This window comes from Microcebus murinus, unplaced genomic scaffold, assembly GCF_040939455.1.
Source record: "Microcebus murinus isolate Inina unplaced genomic scaffold, M.murinus_Inina_mat1.0 scaf010_hap2_Mmur4.0, whole genome shotgun sequence".
NCBI lineage: Eukaryota > Metazoa > Chordata > Mammalia > Primates > Cheirogaleidae > Microcebus > Microcebus murinus.
The window spans coordinates 397,552-412,591 of NW_027438956.1; the positions used below are offsets into that span (position 1 = coordinate 397,552).

Consider the following 15,040-nt stretch of genomic DNA (forward strand, 5'->3'; position numbering starts at 1 on the left):
GCTCTATTCGGAAAACAAAAAGACAAGGCACTGATTGGGAAAAAATATTACATCTACATAAGATGTATCTGATAAAGGACGGTCATTGAGAATATACAAAGAATTCCTAGAACTAAAAACGACAGGAAAACCCAGAACCCCTCACCAAAAGATGCACAGAAGGCTAATGAAATGATGCTAACATCAGCTATGGCCTCAATGCTTGTGCCCTGCCTCTGGCCAAGGTCATACATTGAAAGTCTGACCCGTAAGGTGATGATAGTATTAGGAGGTAGGGCCTTTGAGAGGTGATTAGGTTGTGAGGACTATGCCCTCATAAATGGGATTAGTGCCCTTATAAAAGAAGCCTGAGAGGCTGGGCGCTGTGACTCACGTCTGTAATCCTAGTACCTGGGAGGCCATGGCGGGCAGATTGCTCAAGGTCAGGAGTTCAAAACCAGCCTGAGCAAGCTCGAGACCCCGTCTCTACTATAAATAGAAAGAGATTAATTGGCCAACTAAAAGTATATACAGAAAAAATTAGCCGGGCATGGTGGCGCATACCTGTAGTCCTAGCTACTGGGGAGGCTGAGGCAGGAGGATCGCTTGAGCTCAGGAGTGTGAGGTTGCTGTGAGCTAGGCTGACGCCATGGCACTCACTCTAGCCTGGGCAACAGAGTGAGACTCTGACTCAAAAAAAAAAAAAAAAAGAGGCGTGAGAGAGACCCCTTCAGCCATCTGAGAACACAGCGAAAAGACAGCTGTCTAGGAAGCAGGCCCTAAGAGGACACCGGATCTGCCAGCACCTTGATCTTGGACTTCCCAGACTCTAGAACTGTGAGAAATAATTCTGTTGTTTATAGGCAATCCAGTTTACGGTATTTTTTTTTTTTTTTTTTTTTTTGAGACAGAGTCTCGCTTTCTTGCCTAGGTTAGAGTGAGTGCCGTGGCGTCAGCCTAGCTCACAGCAACCTCAAACTCCTGGGCTTAAGCAATCCTACTGCCTCAGCCTCCCGAGTTGCTGGGACTACAGGCACGAGCCACCATGCCCGGCTAATTTTATATATATATATATATATTAGTTGGCCAATTAATTTCTTTCTATTTTTTATAGTAGAGACGGGGTCTCGCTCAGGCTGGTTTCGAACTCCTGACCTTGAGCAATCCGCCCGCCTCGGCCTCCCAGAGTGCTAGGATTACAAGCGTGAGCCACCGCGCCCAGCCAGTTTACGGTATTTTTGTCATAGCAGCCCTAACGAAATAAGATGACATCATATATTATTAAGGAAATGCAAATTAAAATGACGAGATACCACTATACATCTCTTAGTATGGCCAAAGTCCAGAACACTAACAATACCAAATGCTGTTGGCGATGTGGAGTAACAGGAGCTCTCATTCATCACCGATGATTATGCAAAATGGTGCCGCCCCTATGGAAGATAGTTTGGCGATTTCTTACAAAACTAAACATGCACAGTCCAGCAGTTGTGCTCCTTGGTATTTACTCAAAGGAGCTGAAGACTTATGTCCACAAAAACTTGCATGCAGATGTGTATAGCAGCTTCATTCACAATTGCCCAGACCTGGGAGCAACCAAGATGTCCTTCAGTAGGTGAGTGGATAAATAAACTGTTACATTCAGTCAAAGCAATATCGTTTCTCCCTAAAACGAGATGAACTATCAAGCCATGAAAAGACATAGAGGAGACTTCAATGCATACCATGTTTCCCTGAAAATAACACGGGGTCTTATATTTATTTTTCCTCAAGAAGGCACCCTAGGGCTTGTTGTCAAGGGATATGTTATTTTTTTTTTAAGTACAGTACAACAATCTACACTTATTCAAATATAGTTAAGTCATCTTCTTCTGGAACATCATCATAACTCTCCAAACCCCGAATTCCATCCTGAATTTCTTGTGACTCTATCTTCTTTAGAACCATTGGCCCCAATCTCTCATGTCGAGCCACAGAGCTCCCATGGGTCAGATGAGAAGGGCTGCTCGTCTTCTTTACCACTCCTCGAGAAAATGCATGGGTTGTGCAGATTCGCTGTGTAGCCACGCCCATCACTAGGTCTTATTTTCGGGGTAGGGCTTACATTGTGCAAGTGCTTAGAAATCCTGCTAGGGCTTATTTTATGGGTAGGTAGGTCTTATTTTCGGGGAAACACGGTACTAAGTAGAAGCAGCTGAAAAGGCTGCATAGCTGTGAGTCCAGCCATGTGACATTCTGGAAAATGGGAACGACTGCAGCCCAGTCCAAGGTCAGGGGTTGCCTGGGATTGAGGGGAAGGGGGTAGGAGGAGGTGGACACAGAGTACGTTTAGGGCAGGAAAGGACTCTGTGTGGTACTGGAATGGTGGATCCACTTCGTTACACAGCTGTCCAAACCCACAGAACATACAAGGCCAGAGAGAGCCTGAATACAAACTGCAGGATGGGGAGCTATTGATGTGTCAACCTGGGCTCACACATTGTAACAAAGAACCAGTCTGGTGCCCGATGTTGATACTTGGGAAGGCTAAGCCGGTTTGGGGCAGGGAGTATGCGGGAGAAATGCATTTAAGGTGTCATTGACAAGTGATCAGTTTCCGTAATCTGTAAAGAACTTCAACAAAGCGACAGCAGAGAAGGAACCCCCGGTTTTCACACCAGGACAGCACCCAGCCCCGGGTTCTGCGAAGGGACGGCTCCCTGGGGTGGACGCTCCCTGCAGACCCCAGGCGGAGCGCGAGTCCCCCCAGCCCCCAGGGAGCAGACTTCCCGGAGGGCTCCTGCCCCCTGCGCTGCACGTGGCCCCACTTGGGGCAGTCGGTGACTCAGCACTTTCTCTTCCTGGAAACTGAGGCTCATGGGAGATATGCAGATGAGCCCAGGGCACCATGGGAAACGGCCTTATATATGCCCAGGCGGCTGCGGCTCCCCCTTTCCCTGGTGCCCGCGGGAGCTGAGGCGCCAGTGTGGGTGAGGGGCTCCCAGGGAGGCGTCTGGGGCCCGGCCTGGCTCTGGGCGAAGGGTTGGGAGGCCTGAGCGCCACAGTGGACCCCCTGGTGCCTCGGGCCAGCTGTGGGGGTGGGGCTGGGAAGAGTTTCCCTCAGGTTGTGTTGGGTTCCCTCGGGGTCTGTTGGGTTCTGTCCGGTTCCAGCAGGTTCTGTCAGGTTCTTGGGCTCCCTCAGGATCTGTCAGGTTCTGTTGGGTTCCTTTGGGTCTGTCAGGTTTCAGCAGGTGCTGTTGGACTCCCTCAGGGTCTGTTGGGTTCTGTCAGGTTCTGTGGGCTCCCTTAGGGTCTGTCATTTCTGTTGGGTTCCAGCAGGTTCTGTCAGGTTCTGTTGGGTTCCTTTGGGTCTGTCAGGTTTCAGCAGGTGCTGTCGGACTCCCTCAGGGTCTGTCAGGTTCTGTCAGCTTCTGTCAGGCTCCCTTAGGGTCTGTCAGGTTCTGTCAGGTTCCAGCCGGTTCTGTTGGGCTCCTTCAGGTTCTGCCGGATTCCAGCAGGTTCTGTAGGGCTGCCTTGGGGTCTGTTGGTTTCTAGCAGTTTCTGTCAGGCTCCCTCAGGGACTGTCAGACCAGGCTGGTGGGGAGGTAGGGGTTGGGCTGACGAGCCCGGGGCAGGCTGGTGGGAGATGGTGGGGGGCTGAGGGACCCCAGCCCCAGCGCAGTTCAAGCTGCGCAGGATCCTCACGGGGCGTCTGAACCCCACACCCCCCACCCTGCTGAGCCAGCACGACCCACTCCCCCCTACTGCTGGGGACCCTAACCCCCCTCCCTTTGCCTTTGCAGCTCCCAGAGCCTAGAGCCATTGCAGAAACTGAAGAAACTTCCAGAAGTTCAGACTTCCCCACCTCTGCAGGTCCCCACTGAGCTGGACCCAGTACATCCACCCCACCCCAAGTGCCTGGACAAAAAGCCTCGTTCTCTGCTTCCTTCTCTTTCTCCTCCGCTTTTCCCTCCTGCTCCCCATCCCTGTCAGCCCTGCCCCCAGCATCTCGCTGGCCCCAGCCCTGTGGCCAGACTTCCTGCACCCCCAGCAAGCCCTGCTCTTGCCGTCCACCCCGCTAGGAGGAGGCGACGGCCTGGCCATGTGCCCCCCAGTCAGCGTGCGGTATGGGGGGGAGGGCATGTCCTACCTCCACGCCTCCTGGCTGTATCAGCTGCGACACGGAGACCCGCTCAGGCTGTGCTTCGCTTGCTTCAAGGCTGCCTTTTTGGACCTTAAAGACTCGCTGGAGGCGGAAGACTGGGAAGATGAGGACTGGGACCCTGAGCTGATGGAGCACACTGAGGCAGGGGCTGAGCAGGAGGGGGCCTCAGGGACGGGGCCAAGTTGGGAGCAGGGCCCAGGGCAGCCTGTGCCGGGGGTCTCTCAGGCCTTAGGGCAGGGCACCCTGGCATCAGGCCCACAGGGGACAGAAGAGGTCAGCCTGGACCATCACTTTGTGCCCACTGACTTGCAGCCTCACGACGCAGTGCCCCTGGGCCTGGGCCCCGAGGACGCTGACTGGACCCAGGCCCTTCCCTGGAGACTTGGGGAGCTTCCTGCCTGCTCACACTGGCCCAGCTCCTCTCCTTCATGGCAGGGGTTTCTCAGAGTGGACCTGCCCCCAGGGGAGCCCATGGTGTTGGAGCTGAGCACCAGCCGGGCGGTGAACCCTGCCGAGACTGAGGCCTGGTTACTGGGCCTGCAGGTTGTCTCCATAGTGGGCTGCTATGATGCCATCTACCTCCGGAAGATGACTCCACGCTGGGCCCTGAGGTCCCCAGAGCAGCACTGGAAAGTGTTGCTGGAGCCTGAGGAGGTGTGGGTGGTAAGACTCCAAGATGCACCCCAGGAGCCGGACCTGCACCGGTGGAAGCTGAGCATTCTGGAAACCTCTGGACACAGTGCAGAGCTGGTTCCCGCAGACACAGCCCTGCTCATGAGGGGATTCACCATTGTCTCATATTCACCCTGGAACAAAAGGGAGACAGAAGAGGGAGACTCAACAGCTGAGCCTCAGTCCTCCACCTAAGGACAGGAACCCAGCACCACTGACACCCACAGCAGGGGACTTGGGGATAGCCCTGCTGTCTTGGGAGTCTCAGCCCGGGGGTAGCTGTCCTGTTTCTAGCCCCTCAATCCAGGACCCCAGAACTGAAGGACTGAGGTCCAACTGGCCACCATTGTCCTGGCTGCCCCAGGACATTAGATACCGGGAAGGGTAAGCAATTGCCCTTCCTCAACAGCTAGGGGAGCAACTAGCAAAGCAATGGGCAACCTTCACTGGCCGAACAGCGATGATCAGACTTCAGGGCTGGGAGATGAGGCCAACACAGCCTCAGAGGGGACTGTCACAAGTATTCATAATCTGGGATAAGTCCTTATCAGTTTATTGTCACAGTTTGGAACATGATGCTGACTCAGAGAGGCTGGCCCGAATGGTTGCTGTCCTATGTGTGACGTTGGGCCAGGGTGCAGAGCCGTGCACCTACCCTACCCTGGCCTGGACACTGCTTATGCGACACATACACATAGAACACATCAGAATCTCTGTTGTGGTTGGACACATTCTTGACTTTGTGTGGAGACTCAGGGTGCAAAAAGACCCTGTCAGCAGTACTGGGGTCCCTGGTATCAAATGTTGGCTATTAATGCAATTTAACTGTCTAATTCCTGTTGTTTTGTATGTTGTTTTTAATTAAATAAAGTCATAAAAGGTTTGCATCAAGCCCATGTGCAGAATCATTGCCCAGCAAGTCCTTGCTGATTGTCCTTATCCTGTGTCCTCTCAGTGTCTGGCGTGGGCCACCTTTGCTGCCTTAAATCCCATCCGATGGTGGAAGCAGGGGACAGATGGCAGTTCTAGTCAGTTTTCTGGCTCACTGTGGGAATTTGTTTCACAGGTGTTTATCAATCACTACAAAAACAAGTATGAATATACATGATTAAAAAGACCCACATTTTAAACAATAATGAGTGCGTCATCAAATAGAGACTTTAATGTAAATATTTGCCCCAGAATTAAAAAAGAAACCCACAGGTCAGACCACGTGGAAAGGATGCTCATATTCACGAGACAGGTGGGGGCGGTGAAGAGAGCCCCTAGGAAAAGACCTGAGGAACAAGGGCTCTGCCCCTTTCGGTTTTGGCTGCTGCCTGGGCCCCTCCCTTGGTCTTAGGGTTGGAGCACCTCACTTGACGTTAGACATGGGGGGGCAGGTAATGGTCCTTCAGGAAGGGGCTGGGGTCCCTGATCTCCTTGTCTCATGGGGAGACAGAAGGGAGAGGTAAGGACAGGCATGCTGAGGGGAGAGAGCCCCCACACTATTACCTGGACACAGGGTTAGGGATGTGAGCACATGAGCTTTGGCTATACTGCTTGCAGGAGAAGTCTGGAGCTCCTGGGGTTCTGCCCTCTCTCCAGCATCAACTTCCACCCTTGCAATCCCCAGAAGGGTTCTCCAGGGCTCTGCGTCTATCCTCCTCACTCAGGACACGGGTTTTGTGGGTCCTGAGCAGGGGCCTCCTTTGAGTAGCCTCACGGGACCAGGCAGGCTGCAGTGTTGGAACCCACCGCCAGCTAGAGACCTGAGCAGGGACCCTAGAGCCCTGCTCCACCTCCCTTCTCACCCATCGGGGGGGACAGGCCATCACTCCCACTTCACGTCTGTGGGCGAGGAAGGACTTCGAGCTCTGTCAGAAAGGAAAGGTGCATTGCTCCTCCTGTCGGGGTGATCTGCCGTGACGAAGGTCCTGAAGACTACTTGCCAGGGTGTGGCCTCCCTGGAGGCCAACGGCGCAGCCACTGTCGCCAGGATTCCTGTAAGGGGACAGGAGCCTTGGGAGGACAGGGCAGGGCGGTGTCACAACATGACAGTCCCACTGCATCAGACATGCTCCAGCTGCAAAGCGGTCACTGGCCCCGAAGTGGTCCATGTTGCCCCTGCAACTGCTGCTGGGACCACAGACGGGGAGACGGAGTGAGGGTCCCCAGAACACGTGGGCTTCTCTCAGGACAGACTCAGACTCTCATGACCTCTCTGGGTCAGGGGAAGGAGCCTGGGGCTTGGTGGATACTCTGTGTCTCCTGTGAGAGGCATGCTGCAGCCATTCTGAGTCCAGGAGGGTGGCTATGGATGGCTCACTGCCCCTCGGCTTCCAGCTGGGTGAGAGGAGAGCCGGGCACCTCCAGGCCCAGCTTCGACTCCATGGGGCCAGGCTGGACGGTGGCGGGGGGGCTCCTTCCAAGGCCGCACCCGGCCCAGCAGCCCCTCCTGCAGCCGCAGCCCACTTTGGGTGCCCAGAAACTCACCCACCCCTTGTCCCCTCCACTTGGGCAGTGGCAACCACTGCCCTTCCCTCAGCCTCGGTGTTCAACCACATTGAACCCTCCAGGGCTTCTCCACCAGGACAGCCAAGGGGTGGGGAGAGGGGGAGCTAGTGCTCTTTCTCCCTGTGGGGCACTTGAGGCGCTTCAGAGAACATTCTGTCCGCTCAGCCCTCCAGCCTGACCAGTACCCTCTGCCCTGTCCTGCCTCCCCGCCCCCAGCACAATCCCTGCAGTACGTGCTCCTCAAACCTCCTCTTTGGGACATGCCACCTGGACCCTGACCACACAGGGATGGTGGTGCCCACGGGGCTCCAGGGACCATGAGAAGAGAGCAGAGTCCCTGGAGGGGGCTGTGTGGCCCAGCACCCGTGAGAGGGACCCTGGACGGTGAGAACAGCCTCAGGACGAGTGCAGAGAGGGTGGCAGGCCCCGGGGGAAACCGTGGGGTCACAGAGAGGCACTAGGAAGCCCGGCACGCGGGACCTGACCACGCACCCTTCCACAGGAGGGGCTGCAGCGTCACCCCCCAGAGTCCCCCTGGGCGCTTACCTGGCCCAGACACAGGTGGGGACCCCCGTGTCCAGCTGAGGGTGATGGACAGTGGGCACCACACCTACCTGCGAGAGTCCAGGGTGAGGCTGGGGGCCCTGCTGCCCCCCAGTGCCATCTCTGTGGCTTTGGCCACCGTGATCCTGCCAGCGTGAAGAGCTTTGAAGACCCTGAGGGACGGGGATCAGCTGGGCCAGGCCAGGCCTGGGGAGGTCGCAGGCAGCCACAGTCTGGGGATGAACCCCCTGACCGTATGGTGTGGTCTGACTTGGCTCTTCCTCCAGACCCACCTCAGTGGGCGACTCTGGCTCGTCCCCCGTCCTCCTTTCTAAGAACCTGTCCGGGGTTTAGGGGTGTCCAGGACCCTTGGAGGGCGAGCGCTGAGCCTTATCCCACTCGGGTCCCACGACCTCCAGCGCTCCCCGCTTCTTCTAGGCGCCAAGGCCCTGGCACCGCCCCCTCCCCAGCGCCCTCCCTCGCTCCGCCCCCGGCGTCCCCCCACCCCAAGCTCCGGTGTCTCCCCTCGGTCCCCCCAGGGCCGTCCTCCCCTCCCGCCACGGGGGCGGCGCTGCCCGGGGTTATTAATATCCTGGCGCTGGCGCGGGGCTAGGGCGCATTCCCAGCTGGCGGCCGGGCCAGGCAGGTGGCGGCGGCGCGGGGACTGTGCGCGCGGACAGAGCGCGCGGCGGGCGGGCGGCACCCTTCGCCGTGGGCCTGGGCAGCCGAGGCATCCGTGGAGCCCCTCACACCCACTCCGCGACACCGGGCACGGGGAGCCCTTGGGAAAGTTCCCGGCGGCCCCGGGCCCCACTTCGCGCGGAGTTTGGAGACCGGTGCGTGGCGGCCGCCGCCTGGCCCCAGGAGCGAGAGGACGCCAGCGGCGAGGTGACCGCTCCTACCTGACGGCTCCGTGGCGGAGGGGCAGGTGGGTCCGTGGCGGGTGGTTAGGGGCGAGCGCTGCGTGCGGGTGCCAGTGCGTGGTGCTGGGTACCCCGGAGCCCTCTGCGCGCCCCTGGGCTGGGCGACCCAACGCAGCCACAGCCGGTGCGCTCTGGGAGGCTGCAAGGGCGCCTGTCCCGGCGCCAGGTCTCCAGACCTGGCGAGGAGGCGACATGCCTGTGCGCCCCAGGCGCGCCCACGGCTGCGCTTGGCTTCACAGCGGGACCCCGCTTGGCTCTGCCCTCGGGGCCAGCGTGGCGGCCCCGCCTTCCGTGGTGAAACTTTCCCTGCCTCCCGCAGCCCCCCCTAACCCCGTGCCCCGACGCGGGAGCGCGTCCTTAGCAGTCGCTCCTCGCTCCTCGGTTGTGGCCAGACCTGAGGGTGGGTGCTCCCCGCAGGGAGGGCAGAGGAGGGGCGTGGGGGGGGGCAGGCTGCCCCCAGAGGGCTCCAGAACATGCCTGAGCACGGGGCGGGGTGTGGGGCCATGGGCAGATGGAGCGGGGGTTGGGGGTGGTGGCCCTGCCTGTGGGAAAGGGCACCCCAGCTCCCCGAGCCAGGCCAGAGGCTGGGCTGGTCGGGGCCAGGGCCTGGCCTGAGTCTCACACGCCTGGGTCTGCCCGGGTCCCCCCTGCAGGAGGTTCCCAGAGATCATGCGGAGTGGGATGGTCCCCAATTTATCCTTGTTAATGTCAACATCGATGTGTGGAAGGACGGAGCCTAGAGCCCTTCTCGTGACCGGATCTGGGGGAGGACGGGCCATACCAGGGACTTGTCCTGTTGGTTTAGATGATTCCACGTTTTAGGCCCTTTTTTCTTACGAGGGTAACCTACACACAGCAAGCGTGGCTCTGAAGTGTGGAGCTACGAGAGTTTTTGCATGCGTCTGCCCTGCGTGACCACCACCCAGATCAAGGCACATTTCCACCTGCCTTGGCCCATACCAGGTGACACCCCGCCCCGGCCCAGCTGCTACTGTGACCTGCACGGCATAAACGCTTTTGCCTGTAACTCAGCTTCACGCCAGCGGAACCATGCAGTGTTCTTTTGCGGGAAGTCTTGGGCTCAGCACAGCCTGTGCGAGTTCCACCCCGGCTGCTCTCTGCAGGGGTAATGCCACCCTCTTCCTGGCTGTGCAGCGCTTTATGGGGATGTCGGTTGCTTATCCACTCCGTGTTGATGGACATCTGGGTTGTTTCCGGCTCCTCCTGAGCAAAAAGCTGTTGTGAACATTCTCACTCTTGTCTTTTTGGGGACATTTGCAGTTGTTTATCTTGGGTGCGAAGCAAATAGTGCTGATTATCTTCCAAAGTGGCTGCGTCCGGCTGCACCCCCACAAGGGTGAAGGGGAGCTGTGGGGAGTCCTCTGTGCCCTCCCAGCCTGCTCCCTTTCCCACTCCCACCTGAGTGGGCACCAGCTGGTGTTTCCCTGTGGTTCGCATTTACCCCTCTCTGCCTGTTGGCCATCGGTAGGTCCTTTCTGAGAAGTTCCTGTTTAAGTTCTTTGTCTTTTCCCCCCTTCAGATGGGTTGTCTTTTCTGTACTGATTTGTGGTTCTTTCACGTATTTCGATTATGAGTTTTCTTTGTCTGATGTGTTTTCTGATGATCTTCTCTTAGCCCATTGGCTATGACTTTATTTTCTTAGTAAAGCTCTTAATTTTGATGAGGTCCACTAGACGAGTCTTTTATTGCAAATATTTCTTGTTCATTTTACAGAAATCTTTTCCTACCCAAAGTCCTGCCGATATTCTCCTGTTCTCTTCCAGAAGCTTGATCTGTCGGTCAGTGTAATCCACATGTGGGTTTGGCATCTCTCTTTTTTTTTTGTTTGTTTGTTTTTTTTTTTTTGAGACAGAGTCTCGCTTTGTTGTCCAGGCTAGAGTGAGTGCCGTGGCGTCAGCCTAGCTCACAGCAACCTCACACTCCTGGGCTCGAGCGATCCTTCTGCCTCAGCCTCCCGAGTAGCTGGGACTACAGGCATGCGCCACCATGCCCGGCTAATTTTTTATATACATATCAGTTGGCCAATTAATTTCTTTCTATTTATAGTAGAGACGGGGTCTCGATCTTGCTCAGGCTGGTTTTGAACTCCTGACCTTGAGCAATCCGCCCGCCTCGGCCTCCCAGAGAGCTAGGATTACAGGCCGTGAGCCACCGCGCCCGGCCTTGGCATCTCTCTTGAATTTTCGTTGTGTGTGGGGTGAGGGAGGGACCAAGGCTCATTTTCCCCGCATGATAAGTGGAGATTACAGAGGCCTTCCCCGATTTGCCTCATGTATTTTTCGATTTGGACTTTTAAAGTCACCAGCTCTTGGCCGGGCGCGGTGGCTCACTCCTGTGGATTCCAGCACTCTGGGAGGCCATGGCAGGAGGATTGCTTGAGGTCAGGAGTTCAGGACCAGCCTGAACAAGAGCAAGACCCCATCTCTACTAAAAATAGAAAAAATTAGCTGGGCGCAGTGGCTCGCGCCTGTAGTCCCAGCTACTTGGGAGGCCAAGGCGGGAGGATCGCTTGAGCCCGGGAATGTGAGGCTGCAGTGAGCTGTGATCACGCCACTGCACTCTAGCCAGGGAGATGGAGCGAATCTCTGTCTCAAAAAACAAAAGAAAGTCAGCAGCTATTACTTTTGCCATCTGAAGAAAACATACTTTGTAGGCCGGACATCGTGGCTCACGCCTGTAATCCTAGCACTCTGGGAGGCCTAGGTGGGCAGATTCGCTCAAGGTCAAGAGTTTGAAACCAGCCGGAGCAAGAGTGAGACCCCATCTCTACTAAAAATAGAAAGAAATTAGCTGGACAACTAAAAATATATAGAAAAAAGTAGCCGGGCATGGTGGCACATGCCTGTAGTCCCAGCTACTCAGGAGGCCGAGGCAGGAGGATCACTTGAGCCCAGGAGTTGGAAGTTGCTGTGAGCTAGGCTGACGCCACAGCACTCTAGCCCAAGCAGCGGAGTGAGACTCTGTCTCAGAAAATAAAAAGAAAAAAGAAAACATACTTTGTAAAAGCACAAGTGAAATACAGTGAGAGAAAGGACTCTGGGGTCAGACCGCCTGCCGGTTCCCAGACAAGAAAATGGGCCTGGCAGGTGCATGGTGGGCCGGCCGAGCCCAGTACCCCGGGCTCTGAGCCCTGCCAGCCTCCACCCAGGGGCTGCCTTCCTATGCTCGGGTTTCAGAAAAGCCCAGCCAACCCCAGAGGCCTCTATACTTGCACTGAGGCTTGCAGTGAGGGTCCTGGGGTGTGTGCTGGGGGTCAGCTGGTCCGAGTGGCTCTTGGGCCCTCCTGGATGCTGGCATCTTCTCCAGGGTCCCCAAGGACGAGAAGTCGGGAGCCCCCACCCCTCGGCAGCCTGTGGCAGCTGTGCCCGTCACAGCAGTGGCCTGGTGGGGGTGGCCGGGCTCCCTGACGTGCGTCTCTGACGGGCATCTTCTCCACAGGGCGAGCCGGGTGCCCGCAGATGCCCCCACCCCCAGGAGCAGCCCAGCCCAGCCTGAGCCCAGCGTGAAGGAGGGGCCCAGATGGCGCTGAGCCCCGCGTCTGCAAGTGGGGTCCCCGTGCTGCCTGCCACAGACAGCTCTGTGCCTGAGCCGCCCAGCGCCCCCAACGCGTCCCTCAACGGCTCGTGGGCCAGCCCCTCAGAGCCCAGCGCCCTGGAGGACCTGGTGGCCACGGGAGCCATCGGGGCGGTGCTGTCGGCCATGGGCGTGGTGGGCGTGGTGGGCAACGCCTACACGCTGGTGCTCATGTGCCGCTCGCTGCGGGCCTCGGCCTCCCTGTACGTCTACGTGGTCAACCTGGCGCTAGCCGACCTGCTCTACCTGCTCAGCATCCCCTTCGTGGTGGCCACGTACGTCACCAAGGACTGGCACTTCGGGGACGTGGGCTGCCGCGTCCTCTTCAGCCTGGACTTCCTGACCATGCACGCCAGCATCTTCACGCTGACCGTCATGAGCAGCGAGCGCTGTGCCGCGGTGCGGAGGCCGCTGGACGCGGCGCGGCGCTCCCAGGGCTGCCGCAAGCTCCTGGCGCTGGGCACCTGGCTGCTGGCGCTGCTGCTGACGCTGCCCGTGACGCTGGCCGTGCGGCTGGTGCGCAGGGGCCCCAAGAGCCTGTGCCTGCCCGCCTGGGGCCGCCGCGCCCACCGCGCCTACCTGACGCTGCTGTTCGGCACCAGCATCGTGGGCCCCGGCCTGGCCATCGGGCTGCTGTACGCCCGCCTGGCCCGCGCCTACTGGCGGTCGCAGCAGGCCTCCCTCGCCCAGACGCGGCGGCTGCCCGACCCGCGGGTGCTCCGCCTCATCCTGGGCGTCGTGCTGCTCTTCTGGGCCTGCTTCCTGCCCTTCTGGCTGTGGCAGCTGCTGGCCCAGTACCGCGAGGCCCCGCCGCTCACGCCCCGGGCCGCGCGCATCGTCAACTACCTGACCACCTGCCTCACCTACGGCAACAGCTGCCTAAACCCCTTCCTCTACACGCTGCTCACCAGGAACTACCGCGAGTACCTGCGCGGGCACCCGCGATGGCCGGCCGGCCGCGGCGGCGGCCCTGGGCACAAGGGCGTCCCCGGCGCCCGGCAGGGCCCAGCCCGCCTCCCGCGTGGCTCGGGGCGCTCGCTGTCCTCCTGCAGCCAGCAGGCCACTGAGACCCTCGTGCTGGCCCCGGCGGCCCCCGGGGAGCCTGCGCCCGAGGGTCCCGGGGTCTCCGTGTGAGCAGGGGCGGCGGCTGCAGGCCAGGCGGGGAGGGGCCCCTGCGCAGAGCCCCCTACTCCCGACCTCGGGCCTGCCTTGCTCGCTGCTCTTCCGAAGCTCCCTGTCTGCCTTCCCCGAGACGCCCGCCCGTCTCTGCGGGTCTCCAGGGTCTCAGGCCCAGCCCGGCCGTGGTGAGTCCACCTTCTGGTGGCCCCGTGGCGCCCCATGTGGCCCTGATGCTCGCATCTTCAGCGTTTCAACAATAAAGCCTGAGCAGCCGTCAGTCCTGCCTCAGCTCCTGGGATGGCTCGTGGGTGGGTGGGTGGTGGAGGGCCGGAGCCTGGCCAGGCCCCAGGACAGCCCCGTGGGGGCTCTGTGGGTGGGCTGGGAGGACACACGTCTGCCTTTGGGGCCTTCGCCGGCTGGTCCTGCCGTCCCCGTTTGCGCACGCGGGAACTTCCCTCCTGGTTTGCCGGCATGGCAGCCAGGAGGGCGGGTGCCCTGAGGCCGCAGGCTGGGCTGAGGAGTGGGCAGGTGGGCGGGACAGCCCAGCAAGGTGCTGAAGCTTCAGGTACAGAAAGTGAGAGATCCAGGCCGCTGGCCCCGTCTGCCAGGGCCCTGCCAGCCACAACCCACGTGGGGCTCAGGTCTTCCAGGTCTCAGCTCGCAGCACCTTTGGGTGGTCTGTGCCCCACTCACCCTGGCTGCCGCCTGGACAGACTGCTGCCCCTGCCCCCAGCTCACCCCCCTAGCTCACATGGCTAGGCTTCGGGCAACGAGTAGCCGCCAGGCTGCCCTCCTACCCATGCCTGGCAGTACCACCTCCGGCCGGCCCTTGGGGGCCCCCTGTGAGCTCTGGGGTGGGGGCTGCCTCCCTGCCCCCTCCAGTGGGTTCTTGTCAGAGGCCGGGACCCCCAGAGCTAGAGCCGGCACCTGCAGTGTGGGCAGGGCTATTCCTGAGCAGGGTGTGGGCAGCTGTCCTGGGGCCTTTGGAAGAGGCATGTGCGTCTCTCCAGGGCGATGCCACTGCTGTGGACCTGGACAGCGGTGCCTGGTGACATCCTGAGGGAGTGGGTGCCACGGAGCCCTGCAATGGCTAATTTTGTCCTGAGGGTTTTATCTTAAAGAACGAAAGAAATTGCAATTTGCTGCTGAATTGACCTGGGGAGTGGGCAGCTCAGTGGGGTGTGGGGTGAGCCTGGCCCCAGCCTGGGCCTGAGCAGCCTCCTCCAGAGGGTCTGGGGTGCCACCCACACCCCGACACCCCCACCAAGGGCTTCACAGCCTCTCTGATGCCTGGGGGGATCTTCAGGGATTAGAAAGCCTTTTTCTCCCTCAACCAGAGCCTGATTCCTAAAGCTGTCATCTTTGTAGAAAAGCCAAGGAAAATTGAGATTAAAAATCTGACAGCCAGAGCTGGCCCCTTGCTTCACGGTTCCAGCCAGTCCCGTCCTTGCCTGACACTTAGGTTGGTTCCACTGGTCCCGCCCTTGCCTGTCACTCGGGTTGGTTCCACTGGTCCCGCCCTTGCCTGACACTCAGGTCGCAGGTGGCAGCCCCGGGGAGACCCTGCCCC

At 59.1% G+C, this 15,040-nt stretch overlaps 2 protein-coding genes across 2 annotated transcripts; both read left to right on the plus strand.

The window, feature by feature from the left end:
• Positions 1-4,060: 4,060 nt before the first annotated feature.
• On the plus strand, positions 4,061-4,990 carry LOC105878103 (testis-expressed protein 19). Its single transcript, XM_012777298.2, has one exon. It carries the CDS (start codon positions 4,061-4,063, stop codon positions 4,988-4,990), a length of 930 nt encoding a protein of 309 aa, XP_012632752.1.
• Positions 4,991-8,452: 3,462 nt separating this feature from the next.
• Positions 8,453-13,708, plus strand: UTS2R (urotensin 2 receptor). The gene is made up of 2 exons (XM_012777300.2): positions 8,453-8,762; positions 12,217-13,708. Exon 2 carries the CDS (start codon positions 12,298-12,300, stop codon positions 13,483-13,485), a length of 1,188 nt encoding a protein of 395 aa, XP_012632754.2. The 5' UTR covers positions 8,453-8,762; positions 12,217-12,297; the 3' UTR covers positions 13,486-13,708.
• Positions 13,709-15,040: the final 1,332 nt, after the last annotated feature.

Excerpts from the sequence above, each read along its gene's own strand:
- LOC105878103 (XM_012777298.2), top strand. The coding sequence starts at position 4,061 with ATGTGCCCCCCAGTCAGCGTGCGGTATGGGGGGGAGGGCATGTCCTAC.
- UTS2R (XM_012777300.2), top strand. The coding sequence starts at position 12,298 with ATGGCGCTGAGCCCCGCGTCTGCAAGTGGGGTCCCCGTGCTGCCTGCC.